Source organism: Camarhynchus parvulus, chromosome 2, assembly GCF_901933205.1.
Source record: "Camarhynchus parvulus chromosome 2, STF_HiC, whole genome shotgun sequence".
Lineage (NCBI taxonomy): Eukaryota > Metazoa > Chordata > Aves > Passeriformes > Thraupidae > Camarhynchus > Camarhynchus parvulus.
In genome coordinates, this window is record NC_044572.1 from 151,511,009 (window position 1) to 151,536,918 (window position 25,910).

The following is a 25,910-nucleotide window of genomic DNA, read 5'->3' on the forward strand; positions in this document are numbered from 1 at the left end:
CGGTCACAGCCCGCAGGGGGAGGACGAGCCCGAGCCCCGCCAGGCGCCAGCGCAGCGCGGAAAAAGGGTGGGACGGGGAACGGCCGGGCTAAAAGTAACCGGAGACGGCCAGAAAAAGAAAAAAAAAAGCCAAAAAAAAATAATCTATCGAGCCAGAGAGTTCCCGGTGGAACGAAAACATCTGCTGGGCGCCGGGTGGGGGCTGGTGCGGAGCTCTCGGGGCGCCCGGGCCCGGCCAGGGGGTCCCGCAGAGCCCCCGGTACCGGAGCAGGCGTTGCTCGGGAAGGCGGCCCCGGCACGGCCCGGGGGGAGCGGGCAGGGTGGGACCCCCGAGATGGGGGCAGCGCCGGGGGGAGCCCGGGCAAGGCAGCCCCAGGGGCACGGGACGGGCCCGGGAACGGGGATCCGAGGGGGGGACGGGGACGGGGATCCGAGGGGGGGACGGGAACAGGAACGGGGATCCGAGGGGGGGACGGGGATCCGAGGGGGGGACGGGAACGGGGATCCGAGGGGTGGGATGGGCCCGGGAACGGGGATCCGAGAGGGGAACGGGAACAGGGATCCGAGGGGGGAACGGGAATGGGGATCCGAGGGGTGGGATGGGCCCGGGAACAGGGATCCGAGGGGGAACGGGAATGGGGCTCCGAGGGGTGGGATGGGCCCGGGAACGGGGCTCCGAGGGTGGGATGGGAACGGGGATCCGAGGCGGGGACGGGCCCGGGAACGGGGCTCCGAGAGTGGAACAAGCCCCGGGGCCCCGGGAGGGGGAAATCGGCGGCGGCTGGGGGGTGCGGGGGCAGGACACGGACACGAACCGGACGGCCCCGGGGCGGGTCGAGCCCGGTGCGGGGACTGCTGGGGGTGCGGGAGCCGCTGCTGGAGCTGCCGGGGGTGCGGGAGCCCCTCCCGGCGGGGCGGGGCGTGCGCGGCCGCACGTCCGGAGCGGGGCGGGACGAGCCCGGGCCGGCCCCGCACGGCACCGGCAGAGCGCGGCGGGGCTCGGGGCGCTGCGGTGCCGCTCGGCTCGGCTCCGTTTCGCCCCCTTCGGCTTGGTTCCGTTCGGTTCGCTTCGGTTCGGCGCGCATCAGCTCGGCTCCAGGGGATCGGTTCGGATCTAAGCGGATTGGGTCGGATCTAAATGGATCGGGTCGGATCTAAGCAGGTTGGATCGGTTCGGATCTAAGCGGATCGGGTCGGACTAGAGCCCGGCACAGCCCGGTACAGCCCGGCACAGCCCTTGGAGCGCGGATCGCGGCGGGGATGGCGGTGCCCGAGCCGGACGCGCGGCTGGCGCAGGAGAAGGAGGAGGAGAGCGAGGAGGAGAGCGAGGTGCTGGAGGAGAGTCCCTGCGGCCGCTGGCAGAAGCGCCGCGAGCAGGTGGGAGCCGCGGAACGCCGGGCAGGGGAGGCCGAGAGAGGGGATGGGGATGCCGGGGGCGGCGTCGCCGGGCCCTGCGTGGCCTCGGGATGTGCGGGGCACGGGCAGCGGGGCACGGCGAGGGCCGCGGCCGGAGGGCGATGCGGAGAGCGAGTCCCCGGGGGCGGCCGGAGGTGCGCGGAGCCGGGCTCGGTCATGCCCGGCTCGGGCTGTGCCGGTGAGGAAAGCGGAGCTCGCCATGCCACAGCGATTCGTGTCTCGGTGTGGAAAGCCGAGCCCGCCGTGTCTGGGCGCGGGGAAAGCCGAGCCCGCCGTGTCTGGGCGCGGGGAAAGCCGATCCCGCCGTGTCTCGGTGTGGGAGAGCCGATCCCGCCGTGTCTGGGTGCGGGGAGAGCCGATCCCGCCGTGTCTCGGTGTGGGAGAGCCGATCCCGCCGTGTCTCGGTGTGGGAGAGCCGATCCCGCCGTGTCTCGGTGCGGGAGAGCCGATCCCGCCGTGTCTCGGTGCGGGGAGAGCCGATCCCGCCGTGTCTCGGTGCGGGGAGAGCCGATCCCGCCGTGTCTGGGTGCGGGGAGAGCCGATGCCGCCGTGTCTCGGTGCGGGCTGTGCCGGTGCGGGGAACCGATCTCACGGTGCGCGGGGAGCGGGCTCACGGTGCCCCGGTGCGCGGGGAGCGGGCTCACGGTGCCCCGGTGCGGTGCTGGTGCGGGCTGCAAGGGCTCAGGTTTCACCGAGCCCTGCTCTGGGGTGTCTGGGGCAGGACTCGGGCTCGCCGTGTCCCGGTGCCGGGTACCGGAGTCTGGCTCACTGTGTGAGGCCCCGGAGCTGGGCTCGCCGTGCCCCGGTGTGGAGAGCCCCGGGGCAGCCCGGGCCCGTCCCGCGGCCCCGGTTCCGGTGGGACCGGCCGTGCCTGGCAGCCGGGAACCGCCCCGCGGGGCCGCTGGAGGGTTCTGCTGGTCTGGCTCCCGGAGCCGTGCCCGGTGCCAGCCCCACAAGTGGCAGAACGGTGACCCCGGAGCTCCTGCGGGAGCGGGGACCTGCCGGTCACCGGTGCGGGGTCGGGGCTGCCCTCAGAGCCCACCCCCGGGGCTGGAGAGTGCCGTTCCTCCTCTCGGAGAAGGGGTCAGCTCATCTTCCTGCGCCAGGCTGCGGCACCAGGAGTGCCTCCCCAAAAATGGGGCTGGAGCCACCCTGGCCCTGTCAGGGCCCCGGGAGCAGGGAGCAGAGCCGGGGGGTGAATCCTGGCCCCAGGCCGGGGCTGGGGGACAGACACGGGGCTGGGGGACAGACAGACCACAGGCACTGCCGGAGCCCGGAGGGGAAAGGCCCATTCAAGGCCAAACCCTTTATCTGCCCCTTATCTCCCCTGTCCCCGAGGCCAAGCCCTTTATCTGCCCCTTATCTGTCCTGTCCCCAAGGCCAGACCCTTTATCTGCCCCTTATCTCCCCTGTCCCGGTAAAGGACCCGGCCCCAGCGCTCAGCTCTGCCCAGGGCTTCACCTCCAGGCCTGAATTCCCAGGCTGGGCTTTGCTGAGAGGCTGATCACTGCTCCTGGCTGATAACTCAACTCCTCCTGGCTGGTCCCTGCTCCTGATCCCTGCCCTGCCTGATCCCTGCTCCTGATCCCTGCTCCTGACTGATCCCTGCTCCTGATCCCTGCTCCTCCTGGCTGGTCCCTGCTCCTGATCCCTGCTCCTGGCTGGTCCCTGCTCCTGATCCCTGCTCCTGATCCCTGCTCCTCCTGGCTGATCCCTGCTCCTGGCTGATCCCTGCTCCTGGCTGATTACTGCTCCTGTTCACTGCTCCTGGCTGATCACTCCTCCTGGCTGATCCCTGTTCCTCCTGGTTGATCACTGCTCCTGGCTGATTACTGCTCCTGTTCACTGCTCCTGGCTGATCCCTGTTCCTCCTGGTTGATCACTGCTCCTGGCTGATTACTGCTCCTGTTCACCGCTCTTGGCTGATCATTCCTCCTCCTGGCTGATCATTCCTCCTCCTGGCTGATAAATCTGCTCTGTGTCTCGGTGCTGCCAGGCGCTTCCACACCCCCTTTCCCTGCTCCTGCTCCCTTCTCCTCTCTGGAAAACTTCCCCACACCGGAGTGCCTGACCCTGACCCTGGTGAAATGGAGAATATTGAGGAGCTGGAGCGAGTTCAGGGACAGGAATGGAGCTGAGAAGGTCTGGGGCAGGTGGGAAGGGGCTCAGCCTGGAGCAAAGGATGCTCGGGGGCGCCCTTGTGGCTCTGCACAGCCCCTGACAGGAGGGGACAGCCGGGGGGATTTGGGATCTGATCCCAGAACAGGGACAGGAGGAGAGGGAACGGCCTCAGGCTGGGCCAGGGCAGCTCAGCGGGGATATTGTGGAAATTCCTCCTGTGTGTTCTGGCCAAACAGAGATGGGTAATGGTGAGGGTTTCAGTGCCAGTGGTGTTTAATGGTGAGGATTTCAATGCCAAACAAATAGTGACATTTATTGGTGAGGATTTCAATGCCAGCCATGTTTCATGGTGAGGGTTTCGATACCAGTGATGTCCAATGTTGATGTTTAATGAGGATTTCCATGCTGATTCATGCAGGACCTTTCTGGAGCAGTGCTGCCATGCCCAGCCCTGGCCCGGGGGGGTTCATCCTCCTGTGCAGGTGTGGGACAGGTGGGAACCCCCAGAGCCATCTCCACACCAGTGCTCCGGCTCCCGGGGCTCTCCATCCCCGGGGGTTTGCCAGCTGGAGCAGGGAAGGGTGGGATGTCCTTCTGAGGGCTGGGAAGGGTGGGATGTCCTTCTGAGGGGTGGGAAGGGTGGGCCGGCCTTCCCTGGGACTGGCTGGAGGAAGTTTGTGCAGGAGCTGTGCAGGTTCACGGGTGTTTGATTGTGCAGATCCACAGGTGTTTGTGCAGATCCACAGGTGTTTGTGCAGATCCACAGGTGTTTGTGCAGATTCCCAGGTGCTTGATTGTGCAGATGCCCAGGTATTTGTGCAGGTTCACAGGTGTTTGATTGTGTAGATTCCCAGGTGTTTGTGTAGATGTCTGTGCAGGTTCCCAGGTGTCTGTGCAGGTTCCCAGGTGTCTGTGCAGGTTCCCAGGTGTCTGTGCAGGTTCACAGATGTTTGTTTGTGCAGGTTCATAGGTGTTGGGGAAGATGAAACAGGAAATCCTTATAAATATGATTGTCTGGCAAAAGATTTTGAGAAGATGGAAACTATAAGTGAGATTGAAATGCAAGCAAGCTTTGAGATCCCTCAGTTACTGAACAACTGGAAAACAATGGTGTGGCTGGCTGAAGGTGATCCCCTCTTGATGGAACAACACCCTCTGCTTGCAGACAGGCCCAAGGGGCAGACCATACCCTACAGCTTGGCAGAAGGGGCCCAAAGAGGAGTTTTTAGGGTTTAAAATGTAACACAGGATGGTAATGTAATGATTCTTATAGGCTGTATGGAAATGCTGTAGGATTTGTATCTTGTACTAGATTGGTTAGTGAGAATCAGAATATTCAACGCAGAAAAAGGTTTATGGTATTTGAATGGGAACTTCGCTCTCTTACCTTTTACTCTCTTACCCTTTTACTCTCTCATCCTCTCTCCCCCTCTCTTCTCTCAGCCTGCTCTGAGCTGTGCCTGGCAGCTCCCAGCAGGGCCCTGCACCCATCCCTTTGCAATGAACCCCAAGTTCCACGGCCTGGCTGCAGAGATCTCTTGTCCTGGTCCGTCCCAACCGTGCTAACCCCCAGACACTCCTGCACACAGGTGTTTGTGCAGGTTCCCAGGTGTTTGATTGTGCAGGTTCCCAGGTATTTGTGCAGGTTCCCAGGTGTTTGTGCACATTCCCAGATGTTTGTGCAGATGCTGTGCAGGTTCCCAGGTGTTTGTGCAGGTTCCCAGGTGTTTGTGCAGGTTTCCAGATGTTTGTTTGTGCAGGTTCCCAGGTGTTTGTGCAGGTTCCCAGGTGTTTGTGCAGATGCTGTGCAGGTTCCCAGGTGTTTGTGCAGGTTCCCAGCTGTTTGATTGTGCACATTCCCAGGTGTTTGTGCAGGTTCCCAGGTGTTTGTGCACATGCTGTGCAGATTCCCAGATGTTTGTGCAGATGTTTGTGCAGGTTCCCAGGTGTTTGTGACCTGCAGGAAGGAGCCGGGCGCTGCAGATCCCCTCTGCTCTCCCTGCCTCAGCTCTGCTGGGCTCTGTCCCCACAGGGAGCTCCTGCTGGAGCCCCACTGCCATTGCTTCTTTCCCCAATCAGTTTCCAGAGGGGTCCAGCCCTGTGTGGGACCCTCAGAGCCGAGGTTTGGAGGGCAGGGCCGTCGGGGTCCCGGTGGGCAGAGCTTGGGGTGCTGGTGGAGTGTCGCAGACATCTTTTATGAAAAATCCTTTCCTCAGGATTTGTCCTCCTGAGAAGCTGAGAGGCCTCAGGAACAAAATGTAAACATTGGTTATCTGCTGCTGTGGAATGCAACAGGTGCATCTGGGATTGGTCTCATGTGGTTGTTTCTAATTAATGGCCAATCACAGCCCAGCTGGCTTGGACACAGCCCGACTCACAAGCCTTTGTTATCATTCTTTGCTGTTCTATTCTTAGCTATCCTTGTGATGAAATCCTTTCTTCTATTCATTTAGTATAGTTACAATGTAATAGATATCATAAAATAATCAATCAGCCTTCTGAAACGTGGAGTCACATCCTCGTCTCCTCCCTCATCCTGGGCCCCCTGTGAACCCCACCACAGCGGGGCAGGGTCCTGCCTGACCCGGGGGGCTCAGCCTGGAGCGGAGGAGGCTCAGGGGGCCCTCGTGGCTCTGCACAGCTCCTGCCAGGAGGGCACAGCCGGCGGGTCGGGCTGTGCTCCGGGGAACAGGGACAGGAGCAGAGGGAGCGGCCCCAGGCTGGGCCAGGGCAGCCCAGGGTGGGATGTTGTGGAAATCCCTCCTGGAAAGGGCTGCCCAGGGCGGGGGAGTCCCCACCCGGGGGGAGATGTCACCTCCCTGTGGCTGTGGGGCCTGGGACGTGGGGCAGGAAGGGCTCAGAGGCGTTTCCAGCCCAAACCATTCTGTGGTTCTGTGGACTGAAAGGGACATACTGACATTATTGTGCAGGAGTGGTGCGGGCACAAGGACTGCTCCTCGTTGTCACACGCTCTGTGACCGTGATCACAGGGGTCCCAGGATGAGGGGAGAGACGAGGATCTGACCCCACGTTTCAGAAGGCTGATTTATTATTTTATGATATATATTACATTAAAACTGTACTAAAAGAATAGAAGAAAGGATTTCATCAGAAGGCTAGCTAAGAATAGAAAAAGAAGGAATGATAACAAAGGCTTGTGGCTCAGACAGAGTCTGAGCCAGCTGGGCTGTGACTGGCCAGTAATTAGAAACAACCACATGAGACCAATCACAGATGCACCTGTTGCATCCCACAGCAGCAGATAACCATTGTTTGCATTTTGTTCCTGAGGCCTCTCAGCTTCTCAGGAGGAAAAATCCTGAGGAAAGGATTGTTCATGGAATGTGTCTGTGACACCTGGGGACAGAGCAGCAGCACCTGGAGCTGCTGCAGAGAGCCCAGAGGAGCCACAGGGGCTGCTGCAGGGCTGGAGCCCCTCTGGAGCCAGGCTGGCAGAGCTGGGGCTGCTCCCCTGGAGAGGAGAAGGAGCCAGGCAGAGCTCAGAGCCCCTGGCAGGGCCTGAAGGGGCTCCAGGAGAGCTGGGGAGGGGCTGGGGACAAGGATGGAGGGACAGCAGCGTCAGGGGGCAGGGATGGATGGGATATTGGGAATATGAATTGTGCCCTGGCAGGGTGGGCCGGGGCTGGGATGGAATTCCCAGAGCAGCTGGGGCTGCCCCTGGATCCCTGGAGGTTTTCCAGGCCAGGCTGGACAGTGAGGTTTGGAGGAACCTGGGACAGTGGAAGGTGTCCCTGATCCTGTGTAAGGTGTCCCTGGTCCCATGGAAGGTGTCCCTGCCCATGGAAGGTGTCCCTGCCCATGGAGGTGTCCTTGGTCCCATGGAAGGTGTCCCTGATCCCATGGAAGGTGTCCCTGGTCCCATGGAAGGTGTCCCTGGTCCCATGGAAGTGTCTCTGCCCATGGAAGGTGTCCCTGCCCATGGAAGGTGTCCCTGATCCCATGGAAGGTGTCCCTGCCCATGGAAGTGTCCCTGGTCCCATGGAAGTGTCCCTGGTCCCATGGAAGGTGTCCCTGCTCCCATGGAAGGAGTCCCTGCCCATGGAAGTGTCCCTGATCCCATGGAAGGAGTCCCTGCCCATGGAAGTGTCCCTGATCCCATGGAAGGTGTCCCTGCCCATGGAGGGTGTCCCTGGTGCCATGGAAGGTGTCCCTGATCCCATGGAAGGTGTCCCTGATGCCATGGAAGTTGTCCCTGGTGCCATGGAAGGTGTCCCTGCCCATGGAAGGAGTCCCTGATCCCATGGAAGGTGTCCCTGCCCATGGAAGGAGTCCCTGCCCATGGAAGTGTCCCTGATCCCATGGAAGGAGTCCCTGCCCATGGAAGGTGTCCCTGGTCCCATGGAAGGTGTCCCTGCCCATGGAGGGTGTCCCTGCCCATGGAAGGTGTCCCTGCCCATGGCAGGTGTCCCTGGTGCCATGGAAGGTGTCCCTGATCCCATGGAAGTGTCCCTGGTCCCATGGAAGTGTCCCTGGTCCCATGGAAGTGTCCCTGCCCATGGAAGGTGTCCCTGGTCCCATGGAAGGAGTCCCTGCCCATGGAAGGAGTCCCTGCCCATGGAAGGAGTCCCTGCCCATGGAAGGTGTCCCTGATCCCATGGAAGGTGTCCCTGATCCTGTGTAAGGTGTCCCTGGTGCCATGGAAGGAGTCCCTGGTCCCATGGAAGTGTCCCTGCCCATGTAAGGTGTCCCTGGTGCCATGGAAGTGTCCTTGGTCCCATGGAAGGTGTCCCTGGTCCCATGGAAGTGTCCCTGCCCATGGAAGGTGTCCCTGCCCATGTCACAGGGTGGGACTGGGGCTGTTGAAGACCCCTCCCCACCCAGACCATCCTGGGGCTCTCCAGCTCTGAGCTGTGACTCCTCCAGGAGGGTGAAAGGAGGCAAAGAGAGAAACAGCAGCGAAAAACGCAGGGCAGAAACGCTGAGGCAGCACTCGAGGAAAATAAAGTGGTGTTGGAAAAGCAGCCAGAGGCAGGGGGGGAGGTTTGGGGTGGGAAAAGGAAAACAAAGCCTGGAAAAGCGGCGCTGGGAGGGCTGGAATCCCGGGAGGTGCGGGGCTTCCCATTTTTAGGCACGGATGAGGTCTGCGCTTGGCAGCAGATCCTGGCTCCACGCCGGGGAAAGGTTTGGGAAGGCTCCAGCCCTGGCATTCCTGCCGCGGGGTTATTTTTAAAAGCTGCTCTGCTGCCAGCCGTCCCCAGGGAGCTGCGAGGAGCTGCGAGGAGCTGCGAGGAGATGCGAGGAGATGCGAGGAGATGCGAGGAGATGCGAGGAGATGAGGAGCTGAGAGGAGATGCGAGGAGATGCGAGGAGATGCGAGGAGATGCGAGGAGCTGAGAGGAGATGCGAGGAGCTGAGAGGAGATGCGAGGAGATGCGAGGAGATGCGAGGAGCTGAGAGGAGCTGAGAGGAGATGCGAGGAGATGCGAGGAGATGCGAGGAGCTGAGAGGAGATGCGAGGAGCTGAGAGGAGATGCGAGGAGATGCGAGGAGATGCGAGGAGCTGAGAGGAGCTGAGAGGAGATGCGAGGAGATGCGAGGAGCCATTCCAGCACAGGGGGATCAGCTGCAGGGCTCGGCTCCTTCCCCTCCTGCCATCCCTGCCTCCTCCTGCTCCCCTGGCTTCTCTTTGCCCCGGGGGAACCTCGCAGGGCGAGTTTGGGGTGACCCTGCCCAGCTCAGCTCATCTCGCAGGGGAGCCGACGAGGCTTTGGGGTTTATAGCCGTGAATTCAGGGTGATATCCAAAAATTTAGGGTTAACACCTGAGAATTCAGGGTGATATCCATGAATTTTGGGTCAATAGCCAAGAATTCAGGGGGATATTCATGAATTTAAGGTTAATAGCCAAGAATTTGGGCTAATATCTAGGACTTCACAGTTAATATCCAAGAATTTAGGATGATATCCAAAAATTTAGGGTAATAGCCAAGAATTCAGGATGATATCTGTGAATTTTGGGTTAATAGCCGAGAATTCAGGGTGATATCCAAGAATTCAGGGTGATATCCATGAATTTTGGGTCAATAGCCAAGAATTCAGGGGGATATTCATGAATTTAGGGTTAATATCCAAGAATTTGGGCTAATATCCAGGACTTTACCGTTAATATCCAAGAATTTAGGATTATATCCATGAATTTTGGGTCAATAGCCAAGAATTTAGGGGGATATTAATGAATTTAGGGTTAATAGCCAAGAATTTGGGCTAATATCCAGGACTTTAATGTTAATATCCAAGAATTCAGGATGATATCCAAAAATTTAGGGTTAATAGCCAGGAATTCAGGGTGATATCCAAAAATTTAGGGTTAATACCTGAGAATTCAGGGTGATATTCAAGAATTTAGGATTGATATCCGAAAATTCAGGGTAATTCCAAAAAATTTAGGGTTAACATCCAAGAATTCAGGGTGATATCCGTAAATATTGGGTTAATATCCAAGAATTTAGGATGATATGTAAGAATTGAGGGTTAATATCCAAGAATATAGGATGTTATCTAACAATTCAGAGTTAATATCCAAGGATTCAGGATGATACCCAAAAATTTAGGGTTAATAGGGTTTAGGACTTTAGGGTTAATAGCCAGGGATTTAGGGTTAATATCAAAGAATTATGGCTAATATCCAGGATTTTGGAGTTAATATGCAAGAATTTAGGATGATATCCATGAATTTAGGGTTAATTTAGGGTTAATATCCAAGAATTTAGGGTTAATATCCAACACTTTAGGATATCTAAAAGTTTAGGGCTAATATCCAAAAATTTAGGATATCTAAGACTTTAGGGTTAATATCCAAGAATTTGGGCTAATATCCAGGACTTTAGGGTTAATAGCTGAGAATTGCGGGTTAATATCCAAGAATTTGGGCTAATATCCAGGACTTTAGGGTTAATAGCTGAGACTTTAGGGTTAATATCCAAGAATTTGGACTGATATCCAGGACTTTAGAGTTAATAGCCAAGACTTTAGTGTTAATATCCAAGAATTTAGGATATCTAAAAGTTTAGGGCTAATATCCAAGAATTTAGGATATCCAAGACTTTAGGGTTAATATCCAAGAATTTGGGCTAATATCCAGGACTTTAGGGTTAATATCCAACACTTTAGGGCAGTGAAGGCTTCACCCTGGCTGTGCTGTGAACGGGGGTTCTGGGGCAGCCCAGTTAAGGGTGAACCAGAAGGAAATGGAATTCCAGAGCTCACCAGTGGATAAATGTTACTGGAAGCAGACAGTGCAGCTCTGTGCCCAGCATGGGGCTGGCACGGATGGAGCCCGGGCTGTGCCGGGTTTGGAGCACGGATGGAGCCCGGGCTGTGCCGGGTTTGGAGCACGGATGGAGCCCGGGCTGTGCCGGGTTTGGATCCCGGATCGAGCCCGGGCTGTGCCGGGTTTGGAGCACGGATGGAGCCCGGGCTGTGCCGGGTTTGGAGCACGGATGGAGCCCGGGCTGTGCCGGGTTTGGATCCCGGATCGAGCCCAGGCTGTGCCGGGTTTGGAGCACGGATGGAGCCCGGGCTGTGCCGGGTTTGGAGCACGGATGGAGCCCGGGCTGTGCCGGGTTTGGAGCACGGATGGAGCCCGGGCTGTGCCGGGTTTGGATCCCGGATCGAGCCCAGGCTGTGCTGGGTTTGGAGCATGGATGGAGCCCAGGCTGTGCCGGGTTTGGAGCACGGATGGAGCCCAGGCTGTGCCGGGTTTGGAGCTCAGATCGAGCCCAGGCTGTGCCGGGTTTGGAGCACGGATGGAGCCCGGGCTGTGCCGGGTTTGGAGCTCAGATCGAGCCCAGGCTGTGCCGGGTTTGGAGCACGGATGGAGCCCGGGCTGTGCCGGGTTTGGAGCACGGATGGAGCCCGGGCTGTGCCGGGTTTGGAGCCCTCCCCATCACCCTCTGTGGGCGGAGTGGGGATGGGTGGATGGATGGGTGGATGGATGGATGGATGGATGGATGGATGACGGATGGATGGATGGATGGATGACGGATGGATGGATGACGGATGGATGGATGGGGGATGGGTGGATGGATGGATGGGTGGATGGATGGAGGATGGATGGGTGGATGATGGGTGGATGGATGGATGGATGGATGACGGATGGAGGGATGGATGGATGGATGATGGATTGGTGGATGATGGAGGGATGGGTGGAGGGATGGATGGGTGGATGGATGGATGACGGATGGAGGGATGGATGGATGGATGATGGATTGGTGGATGATGGATGGAGGGATGGGTGGATGGATGGATGGATGGATGGATGGATGGATGGATGGATGGATGGATGGATGGATGGATGGATGGATGCAGCCCCGGGCCTGCTCTCGCCGTGCCGTGCTCTGCATTTCACCGAGCCTTTAATCCTCCGGGAGCTCTCCCGGGCCGAAACAATCCCAAGCCTTGTTCTGGCTGCTGGGGAGGGGCTGACGTCAGCCTGCCGAGAGGATTCAGAGCAGGAATTGTGGTTTTTCATGCAGGAACACGCTCCTCAGTCGCCATCCGTGCTCTGAAAGGAATTCCAGGCTGCCGTTCCTCAATCCTGTTCTTATTCCCCATAGGAATCCCATCCCTGCTCAGGAATTCCAGGCTGCAGCTCCTTTATCCCATCCCTGCTCAGGAATTCCCGGCTGCAGCTCCTTTTTCCTTTATCCCCAGCTCCCAGCCCGTTCCCCCCATGCTCCCCCCTCCCGCAGCGTTACAATTGCTCGCATTTTCCCTGTTTTTTTTCCCTTTCCTGCCTTTATCCGCGCTGGTTTTTGGCCCTTTCCCTCTCTTTCCCGAGGGGATGGTTTTGTTTGAGCTGCAGCCGGCTCCAGCCCCCTCCGTGCCCCTTCTTGCCTTTCCTGTGCTGTAACCCGAGCCCTGGGCAGTGCCGGGGGTTTGGTTTGCGTTCCGTGCTGGGCTGGGCTGTCCCGGGCCGGGTGAAGCTTCTGGAATGCGGCTCCGCTCTGCCCTGGGCGCTTGTCTGGGTTTGAACAGACAGGTGTGTGCTAAGGAGGGCAGGAGCCTCCCCTGAAATGGAAAATGTAAAACCTCCCCCCTCTGAATTGCTATAATTTTTAATTTTAGGGGCTCTTGGGCAAAAAAAATGGGTGCAGGGAGTAACAATAAAGTTCTTTAATAGGGAAGAAAATAAAAAGATAAAATAAACAATGCAGTAAACTAAAACAACACTGCCAGAGTCAGAACACAACCTGACAGTCCGTGGGTCAGGGTGTTGGCAGCAGTCCCATTGGAATTGTGGCTGCAGAGCTCCTGGAGTGGCAGGGGTGGTTCTGTTGGATCAGGGATCCTACAGAAATCCCATTGGAATTGTGGCTGTAGTCCTGGAGTGGCAGGTGTGGTTCTGCTGGAGCAGGGATCCTGTAGAAGTTCAACTGGAATTGTGGCTGCAGGGATCCTGTAGAACTCCAGTTGGAGTTGTGGCTGCAGTTTTTTTGGAGTGTCACGGGTGGTTCTGTTGGATCAGGGATCCTACAGAAATCCCATTGGAATTGTGGCTCAGCCCTCCTGCAGTGTCAGGGGTGGTTCTGTTGGAGCAGGGATCCTGTAGGAGTGCAATTGGAATTGTGGCTGCAGGGATCCTATAGAAATCCCACTTGAATTGTGGCTGCAGTTTTTTTGGAGTGTCAGGGGTGGTTCTGTTGGAGCAGGGATCCTATAGAAATCCCACTGGAATTGTGGCTGCAGTTTTTTGGAGTGTCAGAGGTGGTTCTGCTGGAGCAGGGATCCTGTAGAAAGGTGCACTCTCTTCCTCTGGAGATCCAGTGGAAGGGGCAGCTGCTGCTCCTCTGGGAATCCAGTGGAGAAGCCGTGCTGGTGTTCCAGAATCTCCACATTATATCCAGTTGGGAATGCTTGGCTCTCCCCTCTGAGCTCACATCTCCCAGCGGGATGCTGCAGTCCTTATCAGCCATGTGGGGACATTCCATGGCCCCTTATCAGCAGATGTCTCCCTGGTTGTGGAGGAGATAAGGAAAACTGCCCACTGAACAGAAGACAACTGCCACACAGATGGTAAATAAATACAATTGGCTTGGCAATCCAGGACAGCCTGGATGGAAAACCTGGGCTGAGCTCTGCAAGGGCTCCTTGGGCTCTCTGGGCTGCTCTTCTAGCAGGGATGTGTGTCCTGGAGCTCTCTGGGATGCTCTTGCAGCAGGGATGTATGTCCTGGAGCTCTGCAGGGTTCCCTGGGCTGCTCTTCCAGCAGGGATGTGTGTCCTGGAGCTCTGCAGGGCTCCCTGGGCTCCCTGGGCTGCTCTTCCAGCAGGGATGTGTGTCCTGGAGCTCTGCAGGGTTCCCTGGGATGCTCTTCCAGCAGGGATGTGTGTCCTGGAGCTCTGCTTTTCCAGCAGGGATGTGTGTCCTGGAGCTCTCTGGGATGCTCTTGCAGCAGGGATGTGTGTCCTGGAGCTCTGCTCTTCCAGCAGGGATGTGTGTCCTGGAGCTCTGCAGGGCTCCCTGGGCCTGTGCCAGCTTGGGATGGGGGGCACGGCGGGCTCTGCAGTGAGATGGGGCATGGCACTCCCAGTGATGGGGCACAGGATGCCCAGGAATGGAACCCAGCATTCCCATGGGATGATGCTCAGATTTCCCATGGGGCACAGCATTCCCGGGAATGGGGCACAGGACGCCATTGCATGGGGCGCAGCATTCCCGTGGGATGATGCTCAGATTTCCCATGGGGCACAGCATTCCCGGGAATGGGGCATATGATGCCCATTGCATGGGATGCCCATGGATAGGATATTGGGTGCCCAGGGATGGGGCACAGCAGTTCTGGGAATGGGGCACATGATGCCCAGGGGATGGGGCGCAGCATTCCCATGGGATGGGGCACAGGATGCCCATGGATAGGATATTGGCTGCCCATGGATGGGGCACAGCATTCCCAGGGATAGAATTCCACCTGCCCATCCTCTCCCTGGCTCCTGCTGCTCCCATTTCCCCCCCAGCCCCTCAGGCTGCCCTGGCCCGGTGCAGGCTGGCGCTGGGACCCTCTGCCTGTCCTTGGGGATCCTGCAGAGCCCCTGTCACTGCCAGCCCCGTGACACTGCCAGCCCCGTGTCACTGCCAGCCCAGTGACACTGCCAGCCCAGTGATACTGACAGCCCCGTGTCCCGGAGAGGGGGCTGGGCTGGGGGGACCCCAGGCTGGTGTCACCTCCTCAGGCTGGCAGGGCTGGGGTGACCCTGGGCGTGTGTCACCTCCCAATGCTGGGGTGACCCTGGGCGTGTGTCACCTCCCCAGGGCAGTGCTGGGGTGACCCCGGGCTTGTGTCTGCTCCCCAGGCTGTGTTGGGGTGACCCCAGGCTCGTGTCACCTCCCAGGGCTGGGTCCGGGTGACTCCAGTCTGGCGTCCCAGGGCAGTGCTGGGGTGGCCCCAGGCTGGTGTCCCCTCCTGGGGCTGGGTTTGGGTGACCCCAGGTTTGTGTCACCTCCTCAGGCTGGCAGGGCTGTGGTGACCCCAGGCTCGTGTCCCCTCCCAGGGCTGGGCTGGGTGACCCATGCTGGTGTCACCTCCTCAGGCTGTGCTGAGGTGACCCCGAGCTCGTGTCCCCTCCGGGGCCGTGCAGGGCCAGGGGGTAAAGCAAACATTGCTGCTGGCTCCGGCTGCAGGCGTGGGCAGGGAGCCGGGAAATAAACACCAGCCCCTGCTGCTGCTGCTGCTGCTGCTGCTGCCCCTGCAGGAGCCGTGCTGGCATACACCAACCCTGCTGCCCCTGCAGGAGCTGCCCTGATGTGGGCAGGGAGCAGCAGGAAATGCCAACCCTGCTGCCCCTGCAGGAGCTGCCCTGGCATACACCAACACTGCTGCTGCTACTGCTGCCCCTGCAGGAGCTGTGCTGGTGTGGGCAGGGAGCAGCAGGAAATGCCAACCCTGCTGCTGGCCCTGCAGGAGCTGCCCTGGTGTGGGCAGGGAACAGCTGCCTGCAGGAAATGCCAACCCTGCTGCTGCCGGCCCTGCAGGAGCTGCCCTGGCTCTGCTCGGGCCAGTGGAAAAGTACTCCGGTGTCCCCTTCCCGGAGCACAGGGACGAGAACAGCGAGGGCAGTGTTTGCTGGGCGGGAGGGACGGGCAGCCGTGGGCACGCAGGGCAGCAGAGGCTGCCAGCCCTGGGAGGGGCAGGGGCAGCCTCCAGCAGCGCTCCCCAGGTGCTGCTGGGCTCGGGGGCAGCGTCCCTGTCTGCTGGGATGGCACAGAGAGCCCTGGCGCGCTGGGGCTGCCGAGCAGGAACCTCCTGGGAATGGCCAGGGGCTGCCCACTGCCAGAGAGCAGTGCTGGATATGGCATGGGATGGGATTTTGGGAAGGAATTCCTGCCTGTGAGGGTGATGGCGTGTTGCAATGAGAGCACTGTTAGATTTGGGATGGGATTTTTGGGAAGGAATTCCTGCCTGTGAGGATTGTGGCGTGTTGCAATGGGAGCAGGATGGGATTTTGGGAAGGAATTCCTGCCTGTCGGGGTGGTGACGTGCTGCAATGGGAACACTGTTAGATTTGGGATGGGATTTTTGGGAAGGAATTCCTGCTGTGAGGGTGATGGGGTGTTGCAATGGGAGCAGGATGGGATTTTGGGAAGGAGTTCCTGCCTGTCGGGGTGGTGACACACTGCAATGGGAGCAGTGTTAGATATTGGGGTGGATGGGATTTTGGGAAGAATTCCTGCCTGTGAGGGCGATGGGGTGTTGCAATGGGAGCAGTTTTAGATATGGGATGGGATTTGGGGAAGGAATTCCTCTGAGGCTGTTGAGGTGTGGCAATGGGAGCAATGTTAGATTTGGGATGGGATTTGGGAAGGAATTCCTGCCTGTGATGATGGTGGGATGTTACAATGGGAGCATGTGAGATACTGGGATGGGATTTTGGGATGGGATTTTGGGATGGAATTCCTGCCTGTGAGGATTGTGGGGTGTTGCAGTAGGAGCAGTGCTGGATATTGGGATGGATCCTGCCCGTCAGGATGGTGAGGTGTTGCAATGACAGCAGTGCTAGGTATGGGATGGAATTTTGGGAAGGAATTCCTGCCTGTCAGGGTGATGGGGTGTTGCAATGGGAACAGTGCTGGATTTGGGATGGGATTTTGGGAAGGAATTCCTGCCTGTGACGATTGTGGCGTGTTGTAATGTGAGCAGTGTTAGATTTGGGATGGGATTTGAGTAGGAATCCCTCCCTGTCAGGGTGGTGAGGTGTCGGAATGGGAGCAGTTGTAGATACTGGGAAGGGGTTTAGGGAAGGAATTCCTGCCTGTGATGATGGTGGGATGTTGCACTGGGATCGGTGCTAGGTTTGGGATGGGATTTTGGGAAGGAATTCCTCCATCAGGGTGGTGAGGTGTTGCAGTGGCAGCAGCGCTGGATATGGGATGGAATTTTGGGAAGGAATTCCTGCCTGTCAGGGTGATGGGGTGCTGCAATGGGAGCAGTGCTAGATTTGGGATGGGATTTGGGATGGGATTTGGGAAGGAATTCCTCCCTGTCTGGGTGGTGAGGTGTTGCAATGGGAGCAGTGGTGGATACTGGGAAGGGGTTTAGGGGAGGAATTCCTGCCTGTGACGATTGTGGGATGTTGCGCTGGGATCGGTGCTAGGTTTGGGAAGGAATTCCTCCCTGTCGGGTGGGGTTGCAATGAGACCAGGATGGGATTTGGGAAGGAATTCCTCCCTGTCAGGGTGTTGGGATGTTGCAATGGAATTCCCAGAGCAGCTGTGGCTGCCCCTGGATCCCTGGACGTGCCCAAGGCCAGACTGGACAGGACTTGGGGTGACCTGGGCTGGTGGGAGGTGTCCCTGCCAGGGCAGGGGTGAAGCTTTGAGGTCCCTTCCCACCCACAGCACCCCGAGCTGTGATGGTTCTGCCACAGGGAGGGTTCCTGGAGAAGGGCTGGGCGCCCTGGGTGCCCCTCCTGCCCCGGTGGGGCAGCTCTGGCACTGCCCACCCCGCTGGGCTGTCCCTGCCTCAGTTTCCCTGCCCGCTCTCCCAGGCCTGGGGCACAGCCACGCGCTGGGGTGTGATTTGCGGAAACAAACAAACAAACTCCACAACTTTTGTGCAGTTGTACAGCTGGCATGTTTATTGCAGCGCTGGACACGCGTGGGAATCATTTATTAAAATGACATGAGTGCTTCTGACAACTTCAGATTTTTTTAAATCTCTCTGTCTAACACATGTGTATGCAATTTCACAATAGGGTCATGCATATTTATCCTACTGATTTCGTGTGACACTTGCTGCTAATTCTTCTTTATTAGAAGAACTCCTGAGCCAGGTTGCTTTGCTTTGTCTGCTCCTTTCCCTCCCGCTTACCTGAAGCAGATTTTTCAAGCACAAGCCCTTTGTGAGAATGGGCACTCAGACCAAACAGCAAGCTGCAGATCTAACTCAAAGATGTGCATTTCACCAAGACTAAAATCGATCTCTACTCCGGAAAATCTCTGCTTTGCTTCAGCTGCTTCTCCTGGGTGAGTGGGCAGCCCGGCTGCCCTCTGCCCCAGCTCTGCTGCTTCCCCATGGCCCAGGCTGGACCCCTCTGTACCCCCCTGTACCCCCTGTACCCCCCTGTGCCCCCTCTGCCCCCTGTGCTCCCTGTGCCCCCCTGTGCCCCCTGTGCCCCTCAGGGCCCAGGGCTGGGTTCGTGCTGGGCTCACGGCTTCGTGGCAGACAGGATCAAATGCTTCACTGGAACCCAAACGTTTTCCATCCGCGGCGTTGCCCTCACCTGCTGGTTGTGTAACAGGATGGCAGGGACAGAACAGGTTTGTCTGGCACCGCGGATCCCCTGGCACCGCCGTGGGGCTGAGCTGTGCCCAGCGCCGGGCACGGCGTCTGTCCTGCCCTGGGGCTGCTGCTGCTGCTGCCGGTGCCCTCGCTGGCCCGTGCAGGGCCCCTCTGGGGTTGGATGGAGCCCTGGAGCAGGAGCTGGAGCCTGGGACACAGGTGTGACAGCCCCTTCCCTCGGGTGCTGAATGGGGCCTGGAGCAGGAACTGGAGCAGGGACAGGGCGTGTTACAGCCCCTTCCCTCGGGCACGGTGCTGGATAGAGTCCCTGGAGCAGGATCTGGGAGGCTGGAGCAGGAGCTGGAGCCTGGAGTGAGCTCCCAGCCCGGGACAGGGATGTGACAGCCCCTTCCCTCAGGCACGGTGTTTGCATAGAGCCCCTGGAGCATGCGCTGGAGCCTGGGACAGGGGTGTGACAGCCCCTTAAGTCGGGCATGATGTTGGATGGGCCTTGGAGCAGAAGCTGGAGCCTGGAGCAGGATCTGGGAGCCTGGAGCAGGAGTTGGAGCTTGGAGCGAGCTCCCAGCCTGGGACAGGGCTTGTGACAGCCCCTTCCTGGGCACGGTGTTGGACGGGCCCTGGAGCAGGAGCTGAGAGCCTAGGACAGGGGTGTGACAGCCCCTTCCCTCGGGTGCTGGATGGGGCCTGGAGCAGGAGCAGGAGCTGGAGCCTGGAGTGAGCTCCCAGCCCAGGACACAGGGTGTGACAGCCCCTTAAGTTGGGCAGTGTTGGATGGGGCCCTGGAGCAGGATCTGGGAGCCTGGAGCAGGAGCTGGGAGCTTGGAACAGGAGCTGGAGCCTGGAGTGAGCTCCCAGCCCGGGACAGGGGTATGACAACCCCTTCCTGGGCACAGTGTTGGATGGGCCCTGGAGCAGGAGCTGGAGCCTCGAGTATGCTCTCACCTGGGACAGGGGTGTGACAGCCCCTTCCCTTGGGCATGATGTTGGATGGAGCCCTTGGAGCAGGAGTTGGAGCCTGGACTGAGCTCCCAGCCCAGGACAGGGGTGTGACAGCCCCTTCCCTGGGCACGGTGCTGGATGGGCCCTGGAGCAGGATCTGGGAGGCTGGAGCAGGAGCTGGAGCAGGGACAGGGGTGTGACAGCCCCTTCCCTCGGGCAAGGTGTTGGATGGAGCCCTTGGAGCAGGATCTGGGAGCCTGGAGCAGGAGTTGGAGCCTGGAGTGAGCTCCCAGCCCGGGACACAGGGTGTGACAGCCCCTTCCCTCGGGCAGGGCACAGGGGGTTGGTGACCCCTCAGCTCTGGGGCCCGCGGGCTCTGCCCGTGCTGCCACTCCCCGTCCCTGACCCTCGGGGACATGCAGGACAGGGCTCAGGTGTCCCTGACCCCTGGGGACGAGCAGGACAGGGCTCAGGTGTCCCTGACCCTCCTGACCCTCGGGGACATGCAGGACGTGGCTCAGGTGTCCCTGACCCCTGGGGACGTGCAGGACAGGGCTCAGGTGTCCCTGCCTGGGGCCTCAGCACTCCCAGCTCGGTGTTTTTCCTTTCCCGTGGTTTCTGAAGCGGTTTCTGTGTTGCAACAGCCGCCCCTGCCCTGCCTGGGGCCACAGCAGGGGACAGCCTCGCTCAGGGCCAGGGGACACGGGGTTTGGGGGACATGGGTGGCCCAGGGGACATGGGGCTCGGGGGGCACAGGTGGCCCAGGGGACACGGGGTTTGGGGGGCACGGGTGGCCCAGGGCCAGCAGCCCCCCTGTCCCTGCTGCCTGCAGAGTGTCCCCCTGTCCCACCAGGAGTGGGACACACTCCCAGGTGTCCCCGTGTCCCACCAGGAGCCCAACACACTCCTGGGTGTCCCACCAGGAGTGGGACACACTCCCAGGTGTCCCCGTGTCCCACGAGGAGTGGGACACACTCCCAGGTGTCCCCGTGTCCCACCAGGAGCCCAACACACTCCTGGGTGTCCCACCAGGAGCGGGACACACTCCCAGGTGTCCCCATGTCCCACCAGGAGCGGGACACACTCCTGGGTGTCCCTGTGTCCCACGAGGAGTGGGACACACTCCTGGGTGTCCCTGTGTCCCACCGGGAGAGGGATACTGTCACCGGGCTCCTGGGACAGCCTGGGCTGGCATTTCCTGCGCAGGGATTTCCCAGGCACGCCGCGTTCACCGCTTGGCCCCGGGGTCCCTCAGATCCCAAATGCCGTGGTGGCACCAAGGACTGGAACAATCTCTGCACACTGTGAGGGGAGAACCGTGGGATGGTTCGGGTGGGGAGGGACCTGGCAGCCTCGCAGCCATGGGAGCAAAACCTCCTCTCCCCGTTATACCCGGCCCCATTGCCCGGCTGCTCCCCCAGCCCCGAGCCCGATCCTGGCTCAGCCCCATCCCCGGCTGCTCCCCCAGCCCCGAGCCCGTTCCTGGCTCAGCCCCATCCCCGGCTGCTCCCCCATCCCCGAGCCCGTTCACGTTCCTGGCTCAGCCCCATCCCCGGCTGCTCCCCCATCCCCGAGCCCGTTCACGTTCCTGGCTCAGCCCCATGCCCGGCTGCTCCCCCAGCCCCGAGCCCGATCCTGGCTCAGCCCCATCCCCCGGCTGCTCCCCCAGCCCTGAGCGCGTTCCCGTTCCTGGCTCAGCGCTCGCTGACGAGAAAGGCTCAGGAGGGAGCGATTGCTTGGAAGCTGCAACCCGATCTTTGCCAAACCGGCCCTGCCCCGTCCCCAGCGGCCGCTCCGGGCGCCCGCCGAGCGCTCCCGGGGCGGCGCCGAGCAACGCACGGAGCTGCTGGGAGCGGGATAAACCACAGGGGATAAACCATGGGGGATAAACCATGGGGGATAAACCATAGAGATGAACCATGGGGGATAAACCATGGGGGATGAACCATGGGGTATGAACCACGGGGATAAACCATGGGAGATATACCACGAGCGGATATACCCCAGGAGTGGTTATGGGGGATATACCACGAGGGGATAAACCACAGGGATGAACCACAGGAGATAGGCCATGGGGATAAACCATGGTGGGGAACCATTGGGGATGAACTACAGTGGATAAACCACAGGGATAAACCATGGGGGATGAACCATGGGGGATAAACCATGGGGATAAACCACAAGGGATAGGCCACAGGGATAAACCGTGGTGGTGAACCATTGGGGATGAACCACAGTGGATAAACCACAGGGATAAACCATGGGGATGAACCACAGGGATAAAGCACGGGGGATGAACCATGGGGATAAACCATGGGGATAAACCACAGGCATAAACTACAGGGGTAAACCATGGGGGGGATGAACCACAGGGACAAGCCACGGGGAATAAACCCCGGAGACCAGCGCCGCCGCCTTCCGTCCCAGTCAGGCTGTGTGGAAAATGCCGTGTTTGTTTATCTATTTATGGAGGCCGGGCCGAGCTCAGAGCAGGAGCAGCTGGTGGCAATCAGCTCTGTTCTCACTCGGCACAAGGCGGAGCACGTTCGTGTCCGCACGCAGCCGGGAAGGGTCCAGCCTGACACGTTCCAGAGCTTCCTGGATGCCGGCAGGTCCTGGCACTGCTCCCACTGCTGGGGATCATCCACTGCTGGGGCTCATCCCGCTGAGATCCCAGATCCCGGCAGATCCTGGCACTGCTCCCACTGCTCAGGTTGAGATCCTGGATCCCGGCAGGTCCTGGCACTGCTCCCACTGCTCAGGTTGAGATCCTGGATCCTGGCAGATCCCGACACTGGTCCCACTGCTCAGGTTGAGATCCTGGATCCCGGCAGATCCTGGCACTGCTCCCACTGCTCAGGTTGAGATCCTGGATCCCGGCAGATCCCGGCACTGGTCCTGCTCCTGTGGTTCATCCCACTCCTGGTGTTCATCCCACCCCTGGGGTTCATCCCACTGCTGAGGTTGAGATCCTGGATCCTGGCAGATCCCTGCACTGATCCCACTCCTGGGGCTCATCCCACTCCTGGGGTTCATTCCCACTGCTGGGGCTGAGATCCTGGATCCCAGCAGATCCCCTGCCCCAGCCCTGGGCGCTGGGATGCCCCTCGAGCCTAGAAGGAGCTTGTTTGGAGCTCGGAGGGACCAGGACCAGATGGGCTTTAAGGTCCCTCCAACCCAAAGCTGTGATTCCAAGACGATTCTGTGGTTCCCACTCTGGCTGTGCACTGGGATCACTGGGGTCACTGGGAGCGCTGGGATCACTGGGATTGCTGGGAGCACTGGGAGCACTGGGATCGCTGGGATCACTGGGGTCACTGGGAGCACTGGGATCGCTGGGATCACTGGGGTCACTGGGATCACTGGGGTCACTGGGAAGGCGGGGCCCATGTCCCTCCCCGTCCGTGCCGGGCTCTGAGCGGAGACTGTGCCGGGCGGGAGGAGGAACAGGGGTGGAGGAGGAACAGAGGTGCTTTGTGTGGCTGCAACATGAACCGTGAACTGACTGGGCGTGCCCTGCTAACGAGCCGGGGGTGCTGGGCACCCACAGCTGCCCCGAGCCCCGCAGGGACCGGCCCTGGCTGCAGGATCAGCCCCGAACTCGGGCAGTGGATGAACCCCAGCAATGGGATGAACCCCAAACCCGGGCAGTGGATGAACCCCAAACCTGGGTGGTGGGATGAACCTGAGCAGTGGGACCGGCCCTGGCTGCAGGACCAGCCCCAAACCCAGGCAGTGGATGAACCCCAGACCTGGGCAGTGGGATGAACCCTAAACTTGGGCAGTGGGATGAACCCCAGCAGTGGGATGAGCCCCAAACCTTGGCAGTGGGATGAACCCCAGCAGTGGGATCAACCCAGTCCCACTGGGATGCTTTGGGTTCGGGATGCTTTGGGGTTGGGATGCTTTGGGGTCACTGGGATGCTTTGGGGTCACTGGGATGCTTTGGGGTCAGGATGCTTTGGGGTTGGGATGCAGCAGGTGCCTCTGCTCCCAGCATGAGCCTGTCCTGGGCTGGGGTCTGAGCCAGGTGCCTCGTGGGTTTTACCTGGGCTGGAGATGAGTCCTGGTGACTGTGGCTGGTCTGGGGAGCAGGAGGGTCCATGCAGGATGTCACCTGAGGAAGTGACACCTGCGGAGGTCACAGCTGCAGAGGTCACACCTGCAGAGGTGACACCTGCAGAGGTCACACCTGAGGAGGTGACATCTGCAGGGGTCACACCTGCGGAGGTCGCACCTGCGGAGCTGCCCCTCACAGGGTCCTGGGGTGGGGATCTGTGGCCCCTGGGGATGGGAAGCTCCTGGACAGGTGCTGTCCTGAGGCTCCTGGGGACGCTCACAGGTGATGTGGTGACTTTGATTTGCCCGCACCTGGTTTTCTTTGATTTGCCCACCCTGATGTTCTCTGATTTGCCCACACCTGGTTTTCTTTGCTTTCCCACACCTGACTTTCTCTGATTTGCCCACCCTGATGTTCCCTGGGCAATGCAGGTGTGGGTGGCCCTGGGACAGGTGCGCAGGGCTGGGGACAGGACTGTCACAGCAACTGCCACACCCGTGAGGAGCCACAGGGCAGCTCAGGACCAGCTCAGGGTTGTTTGTTTGCTCGTTTTTAATTATCTTTGACCTGCTGAGATTTGTCACCACGTCGGTTTGTGGCACACTGCCCGCCCTCAGGGCACCGTTATCTTTTTGTACTAAAAACTACGTGTACTTTATTTACAGTAATTTTCTTGCTGTAAAGAAATTTACAATAAATACAATAAGTAATGATACTTACAATAATACTTAATAATACTTTGCAATAAGTAATAATACTTATTACTTATGTTAGACAGTTTGCCTCTACTCTAGACCAATCTAAAAGTGCCACCATCACAGCAGGAGATGGAGGACAAGAAGGAGAAGAAGGAGAAAGACAGAACACGCTTAGATCCTTTTATTTTGTTCTTTGAACTTTATTCTAAAAACTTTTAAAATTCTACTTTTTCACCCTGTGATAAATTCATTATTATTCTACTCAAACTCTTGTGGCTTGTAAATCTTCACACAAAGCTGGTAATTGCTTCTGTGGGTTAAAATCAAAGGCACAGGTGGTTTGGACTCCATGCCAAGGAGTCTGAGCCCCTTGCCAGGGTCTGGAGTCCTCCGGGGCAGCCAGAGGAATTTTTATTTGTGCATTTGCTGTGTATGGAGGTGATTGCAGTGAGCTCTGCTCACAGTGACCTCCCAAAGCAGGGGGTTGCTGCTGTTCATTTATTATTTTTGTGTATTTATTTGTGTATTTATTTGTATTTGTATATTTATTTGTGCATTTGCTGTCTATGGAAGTGATTGCAGTGAGCTCTGCTCACAGTGTCCCTCTCAGAGCAGGGGGTTCTGCCAGTCCACCTACTACTTTATTTGTATTTATTTTGTGTATTTATCTGTATTTATGGATTTATTTGTGCATTTGCTGTGCACAGAGGTGACTGCAGTGAGCTCTGCTCACAGTGACCTCCCAAACCATGGGGTTACTGCTGTTCATTTATAATTTTTGTGTATTTATTTGTGTATTTATTTGTGCATTTGCTGTGGGAAGTATCAGTGACTGTGGGAGCACTCGCAGTGACACGGAGGTGATTGCAGGGGGGTCCTGCAGGTTCATTTATCATTTTTGATGTATTTATTTATGTATTTATTTGTGCATTTGCTGTGGGAGGTGTCGGTGTCAGTAATTGTGGGAGCACTCAGTGCTCTGCCAGTGACACAGAGGTGATTGCAGGGGGGTCCTGCAGGTTCATTTATCATTTTTGTGTATTTATTTATGTATTTATGGTGGGACGTGTTGGTGTCAGTGACTGTGGGAGCACTCACAGTGACACAGAGGTGATTGCAGGGGGGTCCTGCTGGTTCATTTATTATTTTTGATGTATTTATTTATGTTTTTATGTATTTATTTATGTATTTGCTGTGGGACGTGTTGGTGTCAGTGACTGTGGGAGCACTCACAGTGACACAGAGGTGATTGCAGGGGGGTCCTGCTGGTTCATTTATTATTTTTGATGTATTTATTTATGTTTTTATGTATTTATTTATGTATTTGCTGTGGGACGTGTTGGTGTCAGTGACTGTGGGAGCACTCACAGTGACACAGGGGTGACTGCAGTGAGCCCTGCTCACAGTGCTCCTCCTGCTGGTTCATTGATTATTTTTTGTGTATTTATTTATCTTTTTTATGTATTTGTTTGTTCATTTGCTGTGCAGGGCGGTGACTGCAATGAGCTCACACCTCCCAAACCAGGGGGTTCCTGTTCCTGCCAGTCCATTTACCATTTTTAATTTATTTATGTATTTATTTGTGCATTCGCTGTGCACAGGGGTGACCGCAGTGAGCTCTGCTCACAGTGACCTCCCAAACCATGGGGTTACTGCTGTTCATTTATTATTTTTGTGTATTTATTTGTGTATTTATTTGTGCATTTGCTGTGGGAGGTGTCAGTGACTGTGGGAGCACTCACAGTGACACAGAGGTGATTGGAGGGGGCTCCTGCTGGTTAATTTATAATTTTTGATGTATTTATTTATGGTTTTATGTATTTATTTGTGCCTTTGCTGTGCACAGAGGTGACTGCAGTGAGCCCTGCTCACCACGCACCTCCCAAAGCAGGGGTTCCTGTGCTCAGAACCCCTCTGGA

The 25,910-nt window shown here is 58.2% G+C and overlaps 1 protein-coding gene across 1 annotated transcript in view; it reads left to right on the forward strand.

Annotated features, from left to right (window-relative positions):
- The first annotated feature begins 962 nt into the window (after positions 1-962).
- NRBP2 (nuclear receptor binding protein 2) overlaps positions 963-25,910 on the forward strand; it is a 45,156-nt gene continuing 20,208 nt past the window's right edge. The window contains exon 1 of the mRNA XM_030943727.1: positions 963-1,377. Coding sequence (XP_030799587.1) covers positions 1,261-1,377 — 117 coding nt within the window. The 5' untranslated portion in view covers positions 963-1,260. The remainder of the gene's footprint in view (positions 1,378-25,910) is intronic.